The 20,819-nt window shown below is 35.8% G+C and overlaps 2 protein-coding genes and 1 long non-coding RNA gene across 6 annotated transcripts in view; 2 read left to right on the top strand and 1 right to left on the bottom strand.

Annotated features, from left to right (window-relative positions):
* Positions 1-18,674, top strand: part of POC1B (POC1 centriolar protein B) — a 48,484-nt gene extending 29,810 nt beyond the window's left edge. For 2 of the 4 annotated variants that reach the window (XM_079303024.1, XM_079303022.1), the window contains 2 exons: positions 13,530-13,700; positions 14,897-18,674. In XM_079303024.1, coding sequence (XP_079159150.1) covers positions 13,530-13,700; positions 14,897-15,004 — 279 coding nt within the window. In that variant the 3' untranslated portion in view covers positions 15,005-18,674. Of the gene's footprint in view, positions 1-13,487; positions 13,701-14,896 lie in introns of all 4 variants that reach the window. The other 2 variants (XM_079303023.1, XM_079303021.1) reach the window with 1 other exon arrangement.
* The window catches only part of LOC306800726, a 599,049-nt gene that overhangs the window by 160,673 nt on the left and 417,557 nt on the right, over positions 1-20,819 (bottom strand). The gene's annotated exons all lie outside the window — the stretch shown is intronic.
* The window catches only part of GALNT4 (polypeptide N-acetylgalactosaminyltransferase 4), a 372,781-nt gene that overhangs the window by 29,324 nt on the left and 322,638 nt on the right, over positions 1-20,819 (top strand). The window lies entirely within an intron of this gene.

The following is a 20,819-nucleotide window of genomic DNA, read 5'->3' as shown; positions in this document are numbered from 1 at the left end:
ACAGTGTCTCAATACATACAGAGAAAGCTTGAGTTGCTATTGAACAGAAAGCATAGGAGAGGGACCTAACAGAAAGAATTGTACTTGTGCACACGTATACAAATATTTTGTAAGATAACAGGCCTTTTAAAATAAAATTTTACTTTGTGTATGGTCTTACTCAGGGCAGCTGTGTTTCAGGAATGCTTTTCAAGTTGATCCGTGTCTGTACGTTGTTCCTTTAGCGTGTTAGCACATTTCTGGGAACTAGAGGGATGGAAGTTCCCGGTATTATTTCTCTCAGTTTCCTGAGATACTGTACAGTATCTGACCTTGTCTGCTCAAGCAGGGTTTTCCTCTGCCTTGACTGGAAATTAAGCCATGTGCACGGTTCTCACAGCTGATTCTGCGGCACGCAGAAAATGCCCGACAGCTATCAGCCCACACATCCAATAACAACTGGTTCCTTCCTCTTCCTGGGGAAGAGTAACATCCTCTGAGAAGAAGTGTCCCCCGAGGAATGCAGGAACAGCAGCAAGCCTTTCACACAGGAAATTACTACTATAGCACTTGTAGAAAAGTGTTTCTGTCACTTGGATTGTCAGTCTGTAATGAGCTTCCTGCTGGCCTAGATGATGATTTACTACTGATCTAAATGCCATTTGTGAGTCATTCAGCTTAATGGAACTTAATGAAGTTATCATTCAGTGGTTCTGCTACCCTGTAAGCACCTGGTTTAACTTTTTTTTTTTATGCAGTAGTACAAATAAAGTTTTCAACTTCTTAGTATTCACAGGACTTTAATAATTCTGAGACTTTGTGGGACTAAGAAGCAGGGCAATGCTTAGTTTAGCTCATAATGTGTGTCTCTTAGAGAAGGCTGCAAGATTTTCTTTTTATTTATCTTAAGTTGCATAATAAAGCTCAGCTACAGATCAAGTATGTTAGAAAACAAGATTGTCAAGCTAAAATGCTGCCCTGTAATTACCCTTTGTTCTTAAATACAACTGGAGTATGAGTTAAGATAGCTTGCCTGTATCTGTGTGGTAGCAACTTGAGTATAAAATGAAATTTATTAATATATAAAACCCATATGTTATTCAAAATTGTTAAAGCAAGTTTGTTATAAAAGCAAACACTTGAATACTGCTTCAATATTTTCTCTTTTTTTTTCCTAAATGACAGTGCTTAAACAAGTGCTAGCAAATTCTATCTATTGCTTAGATTAGAGTGATTTCTAAACCCAGAGGATGCTTTCTGACTAAAAGCTTGTTTGAGTGTTTTCCAAATATATTAGTTGCTCTAGTACAACACATCTCTCCTTGAAGCCATGCTGCATTACTGTGGAGTTTGCAGTTAGAGATGTAGTTACTTGCTTAATGTGAGATAATGGAAACACTGAGTCACATCCAAAAATTACATAGGTTGCTTAAAACACGACTGAAAAAATGATTTTTCAAATAAAATGTAGCAACTAACAAAAAAAATTTCTTCAGCAAATAAGTGTTTGATGTAGAAAAACATCTTGGCTCGTATCTGCCACCAAAACAGTGTGGGGGTTAGAAATTAGGTAGAACAATGCTAAAGGATGATTTCACAGCCATTTCAACTTAATGACTGTTTTTATCAGGTTAATTCCATCCACATCAATTCCTTGATCTCTTTAGCTGTCCAAACACTAATATGAGCACAAAGGAAATAATGACAAAAAAAATATTTAGAGATGAAGGAGTAGATCAGAGCTGGCTGTAACCTACCTGAATTGACTGATGCCTGTGGAGCTGTGTATCCAATTGTGCTATAATACATATGGGTGTGTTACATGCATGCAACAGCTGAATGTCTTTCTGAAATTGCAATGGAAAAAAAATAGGAGGAAAAGAGTTGCTAGTAATAGTTTAATTTTGTTCAGGCAGTTCATATGTTAGATTCAGGGGTTTTTTTCAGCCTAAGAGGATTCAGATTTCTTCTGTCTGCATGGCTGCAATGTAAATAGCAGGTAACAGAGACTGAATGGAAGCAGATCCATCCTTTTTGCTTGAATTCGAAGCACTATAAAGTAAAAGCTGAGAGTATATGACATCAGAGGATAGCCAGTGAAAAACAGTCTATGGTTAGTGATTCTGGGAGAGGAATACTGGCTTCTGTTGCATTTTGAAGTAAAAAGTATTTGGGGAAAAAAATGAGCTCTCTGGGTGACACCATCAGTGGAGGTATATGGCATTACTGCTCTGAAAATTTGGTTGCTTGGGTTTGGGCTTGTTCTTTTTTTCTTTGCATCCCCTGACATACGGTAGCAGTTTGGGTTGGTTGAAGGAGGCAGGTGGGGAGGGGAGAGATGCTGTACTCTGGCATGTTCTAACTGCATAGATATTTCCTGTGCACCAAGGTGTGAGTTCCACTCTGCATGCTAGATCCTGAAGTGAAGGCATTGCAATGCAACTCTGAGTTAAATATTGCAGTATTTTTATTGTAAAGGAAGACTCCTTACTTACAACAGAGATTTAAAAGATTTGCTTTATCCTTAAACTGTTCTTAGATTAACCAGTATCAAATGTTCCTCACTGAAAAAGTTACTCTTCCAAGATATTTTCTCCTTCCTTACATTTCTTGGGAAAGGAATTCAGTGTCCATACTCTAATTTTTGCTAGTGTAGTGAAATAGTACAATGCTTAGCAGTTTCAGTTGGTTGCATGTAAGATATTGTAATTCTTTACTCAGTAACCTTATAAACCATAAAGGTTTATAATTTGTCCAGTTGTATATCACTGTAGATCTTTTCAACACCTCTGCTTTCTGTAGTGTGTTACTCTAGTGTATTCTGTGATGTCTGGCATGTGTACATAAAGTTGCATTTTGACAGCTGAATGAAGTCAGAATGCCAAGTGACCCTGACTGTTTTAATAGTTTACAGGATGTCTTTTTTGTCACCTGTAAACTTGATTTTCCAGATCGCTGGTATGTTTTGTATGGAACTAAAACAAGGACAGATTTCAATGGAGTCACTGAAACCAGCATAATTCTGTAGTGTCTTTCTGATTTAAGTGTTTTAGAAGAAACACTACCCAGATAATTGAGTTCATGATGCATTGCAGCTTAAAAGGCATTAATAAAAATTGTGACATGCATATTATGGGTATTAAAAAACAGGATGATTTTATCAGTAACAGGTTGACTAAATATTTCATTAGAGAGGTCTTCAGTTTGAAAGACCATTTCTTTTTTGTCTCCTCAAATTGTATTGATGTTAGACCTTAAATATTTACTCTATATGTCCCAGGTCAACTTTTTAGTTGGTTTTTTGGCTTTTTTCTGAGACAGTTCTCATGCGGACTGTGACCTGTGACCACACACTTATCCTGTTTATCCTTTGTGATTTCTGACGGAGTTTCAGCTTCCCCACTCACCTGGTATTTTCTCCATTATTGCAGGATATATTAAAAATCAGTATCATTATCTGACTTATTTCCAAACCAATAGTCTTTTTTGCTGTGGTTGGAGTAGAAAGTATTTTGCCAGAACAAATTATAACATTTGTTATCTTCTGAAATGGAAGATAAAAATACCTCATTAAACACATGAAAGGACCCCATCATAATGCTTTAACATCTCTAGCTAATAAGTATTCTGTTGCTGGGGCTTCTTTTGTTTTTGATACTTTAAAAGTACAAGTAATCCTTGAGCTATAGTCAAGAGTGTAACAGGCTGTCAGAGCACTCCAAAGTTAACATTTCTTAGATATTTGTATGTAATTCTCAAACTTCTTAGTTTCTGCTGTTCCCTAATTTGATTCCTATCACAGTACATTGTAAGACTTAGCTGATTGAAATGCAAAGTTGTTCCAGTGCTAGTAAACCAATTTTTTACAATCCCACCTCTGAACAAAGCAGGATTGAGTATTATTTTAATTTGGACAAATGGGACAGCTTATCCAAACCTTCTGTATATTTACTAATGCTGAGCACTGAAATAGCTCAGGATGGACTTTGCTATTTTCTCCAGGTATTTTGTGAAATCAAACAAAAGAGCATAAATTTGACTTTTCAGTCAAAATTTTGAATCTATATTTTACCCCTGTGGAAGTTTTAAAGTTTTTGATGTCCTTTCGAAACCTTCACCATCCGCTATAGGTGTAACACTTCATTAACAAAAGCCTTGGTAAAATGCTGAGGAACTGTGTTTCTTCTATTACACAGTAAAATATATTTTTCATGGCTATGGTCAGATGATTTCTGTTCCACATTATGAAATACTGGACTTTTTTTTTCTTTTGCAGATAGTAGTATCTTTCTCTTTGGCAAAGTGTTCAAGCAGTTGTGCTGGCCCTGTTGGATTTAACTTTGGACTCTACTATGCTGGGCTGCTGGCTTAATTTCAAATGCTGTTAACTCTTTGATGTTTCCCTGTAAGTAATTTGTGTTAAAAGAGATTTGACACTTGCTTCTATGGAGTAAACAAACTCAGTGGTATTGTCAATAGTCACCTGGTGAAGTGGTATAACCACTTGTGGTTACTTCTGCTCTGAAAGGAAGGCAAAGCCGCCAGATCTCAGCTAAGAAGAGTTTTCTCTGTGAAATCTTTGCGTGGACACCCTGCCTCCTAGCAGTCCCTAACAGGAGGCAATTTAGGTTTGTCTGTGTGACAAAGTTTTAGGACAAAAGTTATGTTGATATGAGGCAGCAAAGTAAGAAAATTCATACCATAGAAGTGACACTTGTCCTGACAAAAACCATTGCTACAGATGCAGCTGTGCTGGCAGAAAGGAGTTTCTTTTAGCTGTGCACATAATTTTGAAAGTAAATTGTGTGTAGACATGCATGTAAGTGTGTAGTTATATAGGGGCTGGCAAACAGCTCCTATGTACTCCTGCTACAGTGCCTGAGCATGGAGTGAGCTCTGCAGCACAGACAGCTCTGCCCTGTGCCAGCCTCCTGCTCCTGAGGAGCACCAGACCCCTGGTATGGGCAGGCTGGAGCCAGGGACTGCAGCCCTTCTCAGCTTTCTGCAGGGCTGAGGAGAACACTATTCAGAGCTTTCAGTTCTTGTTCTGGCAGTCTGTCTCTCCAGGAATTTGTCTTCAGTAATTTTTTGTTCCTTCTTACTGAGAGGTGGGGTTTAAGACAGAAGTGTATTCCTTTAGATCTTCTCATTTACATACAGTGTAAGTTGTTCAAGATTAGTTTTGCCCCAACAGGTTAAGTATGAAAGCCTTATCTAGGAGAAATCAATTGCATGTTGTAAAGTATATTCTTTTATTTTATTTTTTTCTCAGGAGTAAACATACCTTCAAGAACAAGACATTCCTCTGGGTTTGTTAATCAATCTTATTTCATTGTAAATTCATGTTGAATATGGATATACTAGGTGACTTTGAGTGAGATAGAGGAAATCCTGTCCCTTATATATAATTTAAGACTTTATACAACAAACTCATTGTTACCAGGTATTGCTCCTTTGTAAAGTTCAGTTAGACTTTTTTTTTAGCTAGGTATTGGTCTAAAGGCTTTAATTCAGTTATTTTAGGTAGGAGGAAAAGGACAGAAAGGAGTCATGAGCAGTCAGGCCAGAAGACTGGGTGTTATTTCTCTGATTAGATATGCTCCTGGTGAGGATGCTGTACTCTCTCTGACACTCTGAGGGTAACCCTGCCTCCTTCCTCCCATCTACTTGATGCCTTTTGTGAACCCCCACAATCTGCTATTTCAAGTACAGGGAGTTTGCCCACATGCTGGGAAAGTCCTAGGGCTTTTATACTTTTGTTTTTATTCATTAACATTTGTAATATCAAAAATAGCAGAATATTCTATTTATAGTAATAGAAAGGAGGCCTTGTCCACATAGGGTTATTAATTTTCTGTCATTACTTCATTCTAGTAAGTGTTTAATTATGTGTCCAGTTTCTATTACAAGTATTTCTCCTGCCTTCCTTTAGCTTATCTCTGTCCTGTAATGGATAAGAAGTTCAAGCAGAGGCAGTAATACAATTTTTATTAAAACTCTATGTAGGTAAAAAGAAGTCATTATAGAAACTTTTTTTTTTTTAATTTCAGCCATGAGATGTCCTTTGGGCTATGCACACAAGCAGTCAAAAGTAATTTGCCTAAACTAAACTTGCCTGCTTTGTTTTGTAATTGTAAATAGTAGGAAATGCTTCTATAGTGTATTGTTATTTCCTCTTAGCTTTCCAAAGTTTTTTGCTGAAGGTATATTGGAGGTAATTACTTTTCTTTGCCTTTCTTCTGTAGGGTACACTTTTATATTTTAGTGCCTGTGGTGCAAATGTTTTTATAATTTACGAAAATGTTTGAATATAGTCTTCCTGAACCGTTATTTTAGCATTGACTTCCTGACTGGGGATTCTCACCTTTGGAAATTGAACCTCCAATGATTTCTGCCTGGTTAGTTTTGTATGTTCATTATATGCTTTGGGGCTTTTTATTTGGTTGTTTATTGGGGGGGGAGGGGGGTGTTTATTTGTTATTTTGTGGGGTTTTTTGTTTGGTTGGTTTTTAATTATCAATTCCTAGCTTTTCACAAGTATTGCTTGTTTTTTTGGGGGAAATCTTACCTTTTTCTGTAAGTTTATAGTGATGAAGACTCTGTGCAGGATACTATTAATGTTAGAAATTAACATCAATGAGCAAATTAGAAGGAAAAAAAATCACCTAGGTTTTTAGTAAAGTTTATTATTGATGATTTGAGCATTTAGAAAGAGGTATTTCAGGAATATTATTTATTTATAACTGGATGCACTAAAATATTTGTGGACTTCTAAGAAGTTTTTATTAGGAATATATAATTTTTTAATGTTTTTTAGAGAAAACAAGGCTTATTCTATGTCCTTTTTCATTGCTTTCTTAACGTGGATGGAATACAGAGTATTTCTGTTCTGTGCTAGATTCTGTATATGTGGAATCATAAAGTACTGAGTGCATTGGATGTACTCTATTTTACAGTGTTTTCTCAAACCAGAAGCAGTACTCTGGGAAAAAGATGACAAGAAAACCACGTAGTCAGTGTCTCATTATGTGTGTGAAAGGATACTTGTAAAATGTGATATAATTTCTTTGCATTTCTTCACAAGTGTGGAAGTCTGTATTGCAAGTTCTGGAAGCAGACTGCTCAAGCTAGAAATGCTTAGTAGAACTGTGTTCTGGATGTGCCACATAGTTTATCTGTATTTTAGTTCTTGAATGCAAAACTTCATTAAAGTTTGAAAATAAATTATTCCAGAGCTACCTCATCAGATAACATGGGGCAGAAAGCCACAGTTGGCACATGGCAAGTGGTTGCAGTGCTGATTCATGTGCATCCAGGAGAGGAAATGAAGAGTGCTGTCATCAGCTGAAACTACAGCGGAGTTTTCTTCAGTAGGAGCTGATAAAACAGACTGTGATTTAGCATACTCAATTTTAGACTAATAGATCAGAGAGCTGTTTTATGTGGATCACTCATTGACTGAAAAAAATAATTTCAAAGCGGTAGAAGCAATCTGTGAGTAATTAATGTCCTACAAAAAAAACCCAACCCCCCAGAAAAAACCCACAGAAAAAACAACTCTTGAATTTAGCATTTCCACCGTGAACCAATTTTATATGAGGGTAGGCTCACAAGAGGAGGCAAAAACCAGTGGCAATGATACTATTACTCCTGAGAAATTTTCATGATTTTAAATAACCAAAAACACAGGATTTCATCATCTGGTAAGGTGGGACACCACTATGTTATGCCTTTGCTCTTAGGTCTGTTTGAGCTTAATGCCCTACTTATGACTAATTATTTGTAGTTGTTTTAATCACAGTATCAGAAATATTTTACTATTAGTAGGCAAATGTACCATGTGTTCAAATTTTAAAGGTTTATTTTTAAAAAGCAGGCCATGCCAATTTTTGTGATTCATTAGGAAGCTTACCAATGTCACTTTTTTTATAAGCCCATCTTAATTATGAGATCTCTAAGATAGGCTTTTAGAAGCTGTGGTCTGTAGTTTCCAGCTTTGGTGCTTGTAGAAGGTGGAAGCCTGTTGATGTGACAGAGTCTTGGTTTTTTTTTCCTTCTTTTTTTTTTTTCTCTTGAGGGAATTTTTTATTTCTATAGATAAAACTGCTCTGACAACCTTATATATGGTTGGATTTTACTCAGATTCTATTTTTAACAGTCATGAAGCAAAGGGAGACTGGGATGCAGTGTTTGGGTCTATGTGCTATGTGAATGTTTCATGGGAAAACATTTGGGAACAGGCAGAGGTGATAAGGTTATGTGCAAGGATTTTTCACAAATTGGTCAAGTACCACCCACAGAGTTTTAGCTATTTTGCTTGACAGAAAACAAAGATGAGCAATTATGGTTTGCTGTTTGTGACATCATTTTATAAGCTAAATTTAATTTTCTGCTGAACATCCGCTGGTAATGTCATGGTAATAACTTCCTATTGATTAATTAAATCTGTTCCTTCTTCTCCTTATTTGTAACTTGCATGAAGATGCCCAAATGTGGGTTTATGTTATTACTAATGGGCTGTGAATGGAAACACTGTACACATTTTAATTTTCTTCTTTGCTTTGCTTAGAAGTAACAATTTAAAATTGATTGCCTTATTAAAATGTATTCTCTCAAAATAAGATCTGATGACTGAGAATAGTGGTTTTTTTTTTTTTAATTATGAGACATTTTTACTACATTGCTAGTGACATATAGGATTGTTTATGAATTGATAGCATTTCAAGTACTTTAGAAAGGGGCTAATTTGAAGGAAAGACAACATTTAATTCTTGAAGCATTTAATGTGAGAGACTGGGAGTAGATAGACTTTCTTTTAAAAACTTCATTTGAAATAAAATGTTCTGAATGAAAGTGTTGGACTTGAACTGGCTGGCATCCAAAAGTAAAGGAAATCTATTGACAGTAATGTCACTCCTTTACAGCAGGATTTTGGCATTTGAGCGTTATGTTAGATTTCAGCAGTTTTGGACCCTTTGCTGAGCTGGAGGAGATTGTAAAGTTAGATATTAGGAAAGGTTAAAATATAAAGCAGATAACCTTAAAGTCATAGCAACATACTTAATGTCTGACAGTGTTTAAAAAAATCTCTACAAATTTCTAGAATAAAAATAACTATTTTGGACACAATTAGAGTTGAAAATTTGAAATGGTCTCAATGGTTTAATTTCTTTTACAAGTTTTGAAAGTTCAGTTATCTGTGTTTGAGTTTTGACAAACATCAAGGTTTTTGCCTTACTTCTGTAAATGCTTTCATGTTGTATTGTGCTTCTAAGTCTGAATATGTAACAGAAAAATCTCAATTTGCTGCTTAACATGGTACATTACAGGAAGATTTTTCCACTATGACTGGCAATGCTGGTGGCAGTTTACTGAGATACGAAACATTCCTTCACAGCCTATTTGTCTGATATATTGAACTTTGGATCAATTTTACTGTAAGAAAAAAGTGGTGAGACTTTTTAGTAGCTTAGTATTGCTCTCTTTATTGGATTGACAGTTTTCCTCCTTGTTTTTAAAGAATCTGTTCAGGCTCCCAGTTTGTGGGAACTTAAATTGAAATTTCTACTTAATTTTCAGTGTGAAGTGCAGTAATATGTTTTGAAAAGAAACAGAAACAGAGTAGAACTGTTCTTGGAACTTAGCAATGTCTAATAACCTCAGATTGTTTTCCTCTCCTGCTCTATTTATCTAAAATAATTTTAAATCATCCTAAATCACAGACAGCAATTTTTGAGTGTCATTGAATGTTAAATCTATTTTTTGTTAATTTTGAGTATTGGAAGGTTAATAGCCCATTCTTGGGACACTGAACTTGCAAAGCAGAATGCCTTTCAGCCAAGTCAGTGAGTATCAGAGTTTGCAGTTACTCTGTTCTGTCTGTGCCACTTAGTTGCTTTTATCATTCAAAGGCAAGAAAATGGATGTACTTCCCAGAACTTTAGTACAAGTAGATTTTTGAACATTAGTCAAACAATACTAAGTTTTTTTACAGTGATCTTCTTAATACTGGTGTCTGGGAAGACCTGGGTTCCAGCCCAGGTGTCACACTTCCTTATTTCCATCAGAGTTAAGGAGTGTGAGCTTGCAGAGCTGTGTTAACCTGGGATGAGAAGTTCTGGCAAATGGTTTCCTGGAGCTTTCAGGAACTGAATTACTTCTGAGAGCCCTACTCTTCCTTAGGTTGGATTAAAATCAGAATAGATGCTATAATTTTCAGAGAAGACCTACAGGTATCTACAAAATATGATTGCATAAGATTTATAAATTGTCCCTGCACCGAGTGCTTTTCACTGATGCTTTTAATTTCCTATATCAATTGCCTGTGTTTCTTAAGGCATGTGATAACTGGGCAGGTTTATTGTTGCCATGCAGAATGTATAATGCTTGGGCTCTGTCTGGTTTTCCTGCAATGTGTTCCATCTACCAGACCTCCAATTTTCCTAAAATTTGAGTTCTTTGTCTCTCTGTCAAAGTTAGCTAATTCCAGTTGAGGTTGGAAATCTTCTGAGCAAAGAGTCAAGATTTAGAGACAAGAGCAAGGTTTCTTTAAGCTCCCTAACTTCCTGTTTTTCTAGAAATATCACTGTGAAGTCTGTTCTAACAGACTCTCCCATTGTAGTTAGATACAAGAGCATTCTTCATAGTGTGATTGGTTGTAAGGCAGGAATTCTTTAATGCATGACAATATTTTGTCTTTAACATTTGAATGTCAAATTAAACGTAATGTTTCTCATGTTAATAAGCATTTGAGATTATGTTCATCTTGTGATTTAGTAAACATGCCAAAGCCTTCCATTAATACTGTTTCCCAAGAACCTCAGATACATCTTTATAATTTGGAAAAAACAGTGAATATGAGTTCTTCTATGACTGCATTAACAGTATATCATACCACAAAATCTTTGTAAAGGAAAAATATGGACAGTCTTAAGATACAACCTATACTTAAGATAAAATCCTATATATACTTACATGTTATCCTAAAAATACATAGGATACATTAAGAACCAAAATATTCCAGGATATTTGAAATGCTTTTTTTTTGAAGACTTCTAAAACTTTAAAGCAAGGAGCTAATGCCAAGTAAAATTAAACGAGAAGTTAATTGTCTACCTATCTTGTCCAAAAATATTTGTATTCTATTTCATTTTGTGCTAGCAAGTTACTCTTTTGCAATATACAACTTTTTGGAATAATTAGAAGTTGACATAGCAAATTTTTTTTTTTCATGCTGAGAAAAAAATTAAGTGTATGGTATTGGAGAGATGCAATTAAATCATCTAGTTAGGGGTGGGAAAGTTCTGGGCTCGTATCCTTTCTCTTTTGTATTTTTTATTAGTTTTATTCCCTTATATGTAAAATATAAAGCCTTTCATGGGGACAGGACTTATTCACTCTTGGCTGAGCATTCTAACCACTGAACTAAAGCTTTCTCTGTGGCATGATTTGGGCAGCATGGCTGAAGAGAGTACCCTTTCTTCCAAAGTTCTGGACATTTAAGAGACAACAGCCTGGGCGACAAAGCATTGCTCTGTGGTTCATGATTTTAAATAGACTTGAACTGAGAAGGCCAGTTCTCTTAGTCCAATGCAAATGTTATAACCATTAGGACTTTCTGTAGAGCAGCCTTGTATGTTTAATGTTGGAAATCCCTAGGTTGATGTCTAGCAGAGTTTTATTTTTGCCACTCTGCTATCAATATGCATCACTGATAGATTTCAGTATTAGTTGCATCAGCCATTTATTATTTGACATGCCTGGTTCATTTACCTAAGTCAGTCACCAAGCACAGAAAGGAAGGCTGAAAGGAAACTGGAAGTATCTTGCTGTGAATTTATCTGTTTCTTTGTTCATATAGAAATCAACGAAAGTGATGTCAATGAATACCATGAGATAGGACTGTGGTGCTACCAAACCTCGAGATGGGTTCCCTCTGGTTTCGTAGCATTGTCAGTTAAGGTCTGAAGTACATGCCTGGCTATCTGCCCCTGTCTCTACTAACCTCATGCTCTTCACTTCTTGGGTCCTTGCCTGGGGGCTTGAAACCTGTCCTTGCAGAAAGGAACTTTTCACCCAGAGAGGGTTGTAAGACTTTGTTCTTTGCTCTCTTACCTCAACACAGTCTCTGCTTTCAGCCATTTCCCACCACACAGGACTATGCAGGATGGCACTGAAGACACAGGAATGTTATTGTGGATAATGCAGCTGTATAAGTTCATAGTAATATGGATATGATTTAGTGTTGCTTAAATTTAAAATAGTTACATTATCATAGTGACGGTATTTAATCCATCAGTCTCTGATCCTAGGTGGTTCAAAGGCAGGGTCAACTGTGTGTAAATTGTTCTTGACAGAAACTCATTGACATGCCTAGGTAATCTTGTAAAAGTCTGCCAATAATTCTGCCTGGCAATTTACATTCTACAGGATTGTTTTAGAGATTTAGGAGATTTTTTTAATGTTTGACAATGATTTTATTACTCTCTCTTTTGAAAATTTGTTCAGCTGTACAACATAAATATTTTTTGGACACATTGTAAATATTGTGTATTTTAAATACATCACATGAGACTAAAATTTCCCCTTTGCATAGCTAATGGATGTTTTCATGGGCTGACAATAAATTCCAGTGGAATACTTTAATTGTAACCATTTAAAAGGTTTATTTTGTAAATTTAGATATATCAAATGTAATTAGAAATAGTAAAACCTAATTAACACAATTTATTTTAGTGTAAAAGTAAACTAAAATTGTCTGAAGATATAAGAAGATTTCAAAGAAATCTCAATAAGTCAGGTAAAATTGTTGCAAAGGACTTTGTAATTAATTAGTGGTGATTTAACATTTCATGACTCAAAAATACCTTCAAGAACTTCAAGGCCCAGACAAAACCAAATTGATGGGGAAGATCATGCTCTCTCATGTTGCCTGAAGCAATACATCCAAGTTATTTCTCTCAACGTTGCATTGTGTGGGTCTTTTCTGTTGTTTTCTTCTCCCATTTTCTGAAGGAATCAATTTTTCAAAAAGTCCTATCACTGAACAAACAACTAAAAACTACTTTTTTTTATATGCTGAAATAAGAGGTTAATTCATACTGAACAAAGGTTTCATACTATGAAGTTGGAAGAAGTGCTTGTGGTCATCTAATAATATGTGGATTTTTCATCCATATGACTACTATGAGTGAATTTCTTTGTCAGCCAAAGCTATCTTTTTGAAGAAAACACCCCTCATTAATTGTATTTATTCAAGTTTTAATTCAAGCCCTAGTGGTACAGCATGTAGCTCTTCAATCTGTACATTAAACATGTATCTAAAGACTGCTAAGGTTTCTCTTATTGCCTTATCCATCACAACTAGGTCAGAACAAATTGAAGTGAATTGGACCTGGTACAAAGAGCAAATCATTGTGTGCGTACATTTATGTGTAGATTTTTTTAAGTTAAAAGCCTGACTTTTGACTATCCTGTCTGTCTTATGGTATGGTTCCACTTAAATGAAGACAAAGGCAGCTGAATCTTCAAATCATGTTTCTATATTCAAGGGTGCTGGCAGAAGTGAAGAGCCCTCTGTTTCTTCCTCAGCAAGAAGTTCAAAAAGGAAGGCAGAGAATGAGAGTGAGTCAGCTGTGGATAATGTGGAGCAGCATGCAGGCATCTCCTCCTTGAGCAGGGTTTTGGACCGCATTGTGGGGCAGCTGCATATGTTAACTCTAGTAAGTATACAATAACAGGTGACACTTGCAGTGCAAAATGACAATGCTATCAAAGGCCAGCGACACCCTGGAGTCATATTCATGAATCAGAACATTGAAGACTATGGGGTTATTTTGAATAGCTCTGTAGTCAAGTGACTGTTTTGGTGTTTTCCTTTCAGAAAATATTGATTGCATGTATTGTGTTTGCTAAAGTGAAAGCTTCCTGGTACATAATCATAATGATTGTTGCTGTATTTTTAACTCTGGGTGAAGAGAGTTGCTGTTTTTCAGTAGTGAGATCTAGGCTAGTTTTGTCACAAGCCAGTTGCTTAGCAGACATTCCAGCTGGAACAATCACACACTAGCAGGGGATGAACAAAGTAAATTGCAATGTACCATTAAATCCCCTTCCAAACTTAGTGTGTGAGGTGTTGGCTTAGGTAGGAATCCAAGCAGTGCAGTAAGTCCTAGTGCCAATGAAACTGCACAATACTCAGTCTCAGTCAGTGACTCTGAGTCACTTGTTTGCAGATAATCAATATGTCTTTTTAATCAGGTTTAGCTTATGTTTTAAGATACTTCTTTGTAGTCTGTAATATAGTGACTTCAAATCACTTTATAATGGAGTAGCTGAGGGTTTTTGTTAAAAATGTGTATGTTAAGTAGGCAGAAATAGGTTTTGGGAAGTATGGAGTAAAATCATGAGTTGAAAATGATTTGTGTAGTAAGGTGGATGGAAAAGAAACTGCCAGCCTGGGTCCAAAACCTACTTTTTCTGATGAAGATAATCTCTTAGAGAATTAATGTCTTTTAATAGTTTAATAATTTTTTTTCTCAATTATTTTTCTTGTGGATGCCTTAAAAGTTTCTTTTAGGTTTCTGAAAGACACCATTTGTGGTCACAGTCATGACTATTTTTCTATTGAAATAAGGATGCAACTTGCACATAGTATTTCAGAGTACTTTACATTATGCTTGTATGCGTTTTCTCAGTGATAATGCTTTGTGAAAATAAAATCCTTTAGATAATCTCCATGGAGACAAAGCCATAATTTTTAAATACAGTTGTAAATAGTGGAATAGCGAAGAAGAAACCATCTTACAATATTTTTTTTGCTATTAAAATTACTTTTCTTGTGTTACTATGTTGCACACTTTTATAATACTATGTGAGTCATATTAACCCAATTGAAATTACTCTCTTCTTCATGCAGACCATTTCAGTCCTGGAACAACGTCTTACTTGTACTGAAGATAAATTGAAAGAATGCATAGAAGATCAGCAAAAAATGTTAAGGCAAAAGGCAACTAATAAAACATGAAAATGAACTATATTGATGAATATGTGTCATAAAATAACAAGGAATGCTTCTTCACTGGATTTTGCTATAAGCAGAAGCATCACATCAAAGTAATAAAAATGAAAGAAATTAAAAAGAAAAGTTTCAAACATTGGTAGCAAGCAGATATTCTGGTTATCTATTCAATGAAGTGTAGCCCAATCAAAACTAGTATTTTCTAAATAATTTCCATTGAACATTACAGGACTCTTACTTCAACCTAACAAGATCTTTGAATATAACTAAGCCACTAACTGCATATTTTCAGATGAATAGCAGTTATTGTGCAGGTTACCACTGATTTTTAAACTCAAGCAAGGATTGTGAAAATAATGTTCTTTGGCTAAGACAACATTCCTTAAACACCTAAATAAAATGAGACATAATACCAGAAATGCCGGAGATGTTCTTTGTCCCTTACATGTGCTCAAGTGTTTTACCAAAAAGTAGTGAGTTATTCTATATCTTCTAAACATTCTAGTAATGATTGCAAAAAGGATGTAGTGTGAAAACTTTTAGTAACAAATACAAAAATTAAGTCACTTAAACTTCGAAGCTGTAATTTCATCTATGTGTATTCAGCTGCAAAACTGATGCATTTGAAAACTTCTGCTTATCTCATCCCCATCAAAATTCACTTATTGTATTTACAAAAACATAAATCAGCTTTATACTTCTGAAGAATATATTTGAACCAAACACAAAATAATGCAAAATCTAGGTCATAAATACAAAAGACTCTTATCCTAAGAGAATGCTCAAGCTTTGCACACTATGAATGTACCCCATCAGGTAATGCATCATCAATGCAGACATAAGTCAGGAAAAACTTCGCAGTGTATGATGATTTGGGGTTTATTTTATTTTATTTTTTTTTAATAAAAATGCAATTCTTAGGTGATTTTAGGTCTTATTTTTTAATGGAAAATATTTATTTTCTTTATGTCTGTGTTATTTTTTTTTAAATGGCAATTACAGAACACCTGCCATAAATCCACAGTCAAAATTAGGTAATCATCCATTTCTGTAACTTTACATATATGTTGAAAAATAGGACACTTGAAATGGGGGAGCATTTTAATCCAATTCTGCAACTGACTGTATATAGATAAAGCCCATTTCCTAGGCTGAACCTCATTAACATCAACAGAGTTCAACTTTAGTACACAAGCTCACTGTGCAAATATGACTGTGGTTCAAGCCACAGAAACATGCAGTCAATTTTTCTTGTATAACTTTTATTTTCTCTCTCAGCAACCACCTTCAGATAGCCAGACATCACCTGACTTCCTTGGTTAACTCTTAATTTTTACCAATAGGTACTCCATATTTGGAGCTCAGTCTTGAGCACTGCTGGTTATGGCAAAGAAGAAGTCTCTTATAAAATGTTTGGATGCAGCTGTTTCTAGGCAGCATCCTAACCACAGATATTTTGTCAAAGGGTAGTCTTATGTATTCCACCCTGACCTTTGATTATGCAATTGTTTATACTACTATTTAATACAAAGATGTGTAAATGCTGTCTTTTAGATCAAATGTACTTAACTTTGCAAGTACTCTTGTGGTCTTTGCCTATTCTTGTGTCCATTAGGAGACACAAAACCATGTCGCTATTAAAATGTTTGCTTATTTCTTATTTCTCTCTTGGTGGACTAAATATATATATATAAATATGTCTTAAATCTGCAGATTTCTCTTTTTTCAGGATTATTTATCAATAAGATTTCGATATTTCTTTTACTTCCATATTTTTTAATAAGATCTCTGTTGAAATTCTCCCTTCTGCCTTAGATCTTATCACTAATCCCGCTTCCTTTTCAGTACCTATTATCTGGAACATTTACTACTTAATTAAGTTTATTTCTCTGCTGTTTGTGAATCTGCTGAACCAACATAACATTCCCAAATTGAGACGTTATTGTCATTCTGTCTGGTGGTCTGTTGATACTGAAACTCAGCATGATGACACTTGGAAGGATGTCTGGTCATGGTTGGTTGAAAACAGGATGGATGTATTTTCCTCAGGCTGTGATGGCTCTCCTAAAACACAGCCACAACCATCTACCATGATGTTTCTTTTCAAAAAGCATTGATGTGGGCAAGTTATCTTATTCTGTTGTTCCATATAATTTCTAATTAATTTATGGAAAGGAAATGCTTCCTTTAAAAGCACCTGCTAAGTAAACTCTCAGAAGCATTTACTCTAGGATTTATACTCTCAAATAACTGGTGACTTGACTAATTTGAATTATAAAACTTGACAAAACTGACTGCTGTTAAGTCTTAGTTGTGCTTTTGCACTATGTGAAAAAATAATGATGTGAGTCTCTAAATTCTGAAAATTTTATCTGTATTAGAGAATGCATTGAAATACTGATAGCCCATACTTGTTCTAAACAAGCTCAACAATGTACCTGATACAGTACAGTTTCTCTCAGGCTAATTATCCCTCTGATACTAAATATAAACAGGCCCCCCGTTGGAAAAAAAAAAGACTGCTTGCAGCTTTCAGTCCTGCTACTGCAAAAATGGCTCAATTACTTATTAAAAAGAATGACTTGTAGTAGATTCCCAAGGTTTGTGTGTTGAGAGAGAGAAGGTGGTAGCAGGAATAGTTGTTGCTGGGAGACTGTCTCTGGAGAAACCCAACTTCAAATTCCTCAAGTGTCAAAGTGCTGTGCAGTAGCTCAGCAGCTCATTGCAATCTACTTCAGCAGACATTTCAAACTAAAAATGCTCTTCCAAATTGAAAGAAATTCTACCAGTTGTTACTTCAGCATTCACATTATGCTGTTGTTGATGTATTTTTTATAAATTTAGGGGTTTGGAAAACCAATTCCCGGAGGTGAATGTATCTGAACAATTCCCTTGTCTTTGGGGGATTGTTTCTTGTTTTTACATATGTAAGATAATAATTAGTTTTTTTCATTATCATCTTCATTATAAGAAATCTAAACTGTAGTTTTAAATTTTGATTATATTAATCTTTTAGTTGGAAAAATGGTGGTAGAATAGGTTCTCATTGCCATTTTAGGATGTCCTGAACAGATTCATATAGCTTGAGGGATTTGAAAAATACAACTTTCTATTTTTATTTATATCAATTTAAATAAATAAATATTCTGCACTCTTTTTAGAGTAAACAATGTTATTTTTGATTCCTGGAAGTTTTTTTACAGTGTTGCTGAATTATTTTCATCGCCATATCATGTATCACTCTTGTTATTTCTACTGAGTGACAGTAGCCAGAATGTAGCTATTTCCAGGGACATAACTTTATGTAACCTATTTACCTTGTAAGACTTATAAAGATCAGAAATTCTGTACTCATTGCCCCAAACAATTAATGAATATGTATGTTCACATTGGATCCAGGAACAGTATGTTTTTGTCAGAGTACCCCCTCAGGGACTTTTACACGCTTCGGATGCATAATACAATTGAAGCTGTTTCTTTGTGAGAAAATAGGTTAATGACTTGCCAAAAGGCAGATGTTAATTGGAAAAAGTGCATACAAGTCCTTTTCTTTACAATGTATATGGGTTGCATTTGTCATGACTTGCATCCAAGAACAGGTGCAATTTCAATTGACTCAGCTAACGGGATGTGCTGAGTGCACTCCTCACCAATTTCACTAGAAATTTTAAATCCAGCAGAAAAAGATTTTCTAATCTAGTCAGTGAGTGATAAGCTGCTTTTTTTATCTGTCATAGAGTGATTGTACCTACAGTTAGACATCTTAAGAAAATAAAATCTTTGATTGTTTATTGATACTATCAGATTTTACTGGTGAGCGCTGAGGCACGTTACATGAGACAAAATGTGCCATCCTTTCCAAATTATTTCAAGACAGTCAGCAGTTCTAGACAAGGTACCACCAGTGTAATTGTAAATAAAACTTAAAGCAGAGAAATGCTTTTTTGCTAACACATTTCCTGCCATGAAGCTGCACAATCAGGTCAAGGTCTTTGTCTTGCTTTGTTTCATTTTCCCACAGTTCAGAAGCAAAAATTGATGAAGCAGGTGGAAGAAAGCTATCTGGGTGTGTCGGGGTCAAAAGAACTGCTGTTGGATTATTTAATAGTTCTGTTCAGAGATCTCTGGGAATTTCTAGGCTATTCATACAACTCCACTGCAACAGGAACTTTGGTTTGGATCCACATGCCTTGCCTGATCTCATCTTTCAAAAGTCTGAGGAGGGCTGGATGTGAAATTCCTCTGGGTGTATCAACAGTCTAAACCAGGAAAATCTAGTTAAGATGGAGCATTGGCATTAATGAGGGCACTGAGACTGCTGGTAACTGGGGTTATATGATTTTCCCATGCCTATAGCAAGGACCTGCTCAGTGCACTTGCAGAAGCAGGAATGAATTGAGAAGAAATACTGTGAGTCTCAATGCCATATAAATATAGAATTCTGCAGCTCCAGTATCAGGTAGATTTGTAAGTCCATCTATGGCCAGGTCCTTACAGACCCGGCTAAAAAAGAGGGACCTTGTTTCTCTTCAGAACAGCTAAAGAGGAATCAGTTGCCAAAAGAGAAAAAGGAAAGACAATCACTGACATTTTCATCCATTTTTGCTTTGTAATGTAGTGAAATAGTAGCTCTGTCTTGGGTTTTTATCTCCTCTTAATCCCTGGAGGAAATCCCTGCTCCTTTTAGAGCGGTAAAACCTTTGGACACAGAAGGTAGCAAGAGCTGGGAGTCTCTGTGCTAAAGGGTGTCGCTGAACCCTCTTCTGGCCACAGCAGTGAAAGCCAAAGGCCTGCAGTGCTTACTCCAATACCTGTATTGAATGTCAATTCTCCCTTAAGATTCAGGAAAATATCTTAAATATTAATAAGTAACGCATATTTGTGTAAATCTGCTGTTTACTGGGACTTTGTGAACAAATATCAGAAAAACAGAAGTCTGGGAAGGTCAAAGCAGAAAAATTCCCCAGTTTCTAAGAAAGATTCAGGTGAGCCATATGCAAAAAATCCTGCTGCTTTGTGCTGACTGCATCTTGAACATCTCAGAAATGTTTAAGATGAAATGGGCTTGGGTGATAGGAAGAACAGCAATGCTTTCTCATGAGTACATTGGTTGAACATTTTTAAATTAATATTCTCATTTCATGATGCAAGAGTTAGGATGTTTGCTAAAGCCTAAAAGGAGTAATTTGAAAGAAAAAGATGAGATGGTTGGTGATGGTTTCTGACAATGTCCAATTTCTGTTCTGACTTGGGGATATTCTGTTAAACTTCAGTGATGCTACACCTAAAATTTGATGTTGTGAGCAAGAGCAGGGTTTAGCCCTTAGTCTAAGACTTAAAAATCCTTGTATTTCTCAAAAATAGCTTTCACTTCTAAGAAAATTATATAAAGGTGTTAAAACACCATTAACTTTTTAGTAGGTCTAGTCAGGCAAAACATAGATTATGTTTGATTGTATGTAGCCATCCTGAGTGAGTGATTTCAGTCTGCTCTGATGTTTCTCTGCAGAACCATTGCTAAAACACTGAGCCTTTGTGCAGCTTCTGCAACCTATCCAGTATAGACCTAGCCTATAAATAGCTGCATTATTGAAAGACTGTGAGAGGTTCATTAGAGAAGTTCTAAAAGTCTCCTTCAAGCCAGGGCTGATATAGTACCACTCCAAATTACTGAGGAGTGGCTCAGACTAAGCCTGGAGCTGGGCTTTTGGCCGTGCAGCAGCAGCAGCCACGCCCCTGCTGAGCATCCCCTGTGAGCCCGGCTGCGCTCTCACAAGGCACAGTGCACTTCTTGCTGCCTCTGGGCACAGGGACCAAAGCA

This window comes from Erithacus rubecula (assembly GCF_903797595.1).
Source record: "Erithacus rubecula genome assembly, chromosome: 4".
NCBI classification, from domain to species: Eukaryota; Metazoa; Chordata; class Aves; order Passeriformes; family Muscicapidae; genus Erithacus; species Erithacus rubecula.
This window is presented reverse-complemented; position numbering and strand designations above follow the sequence as displayed.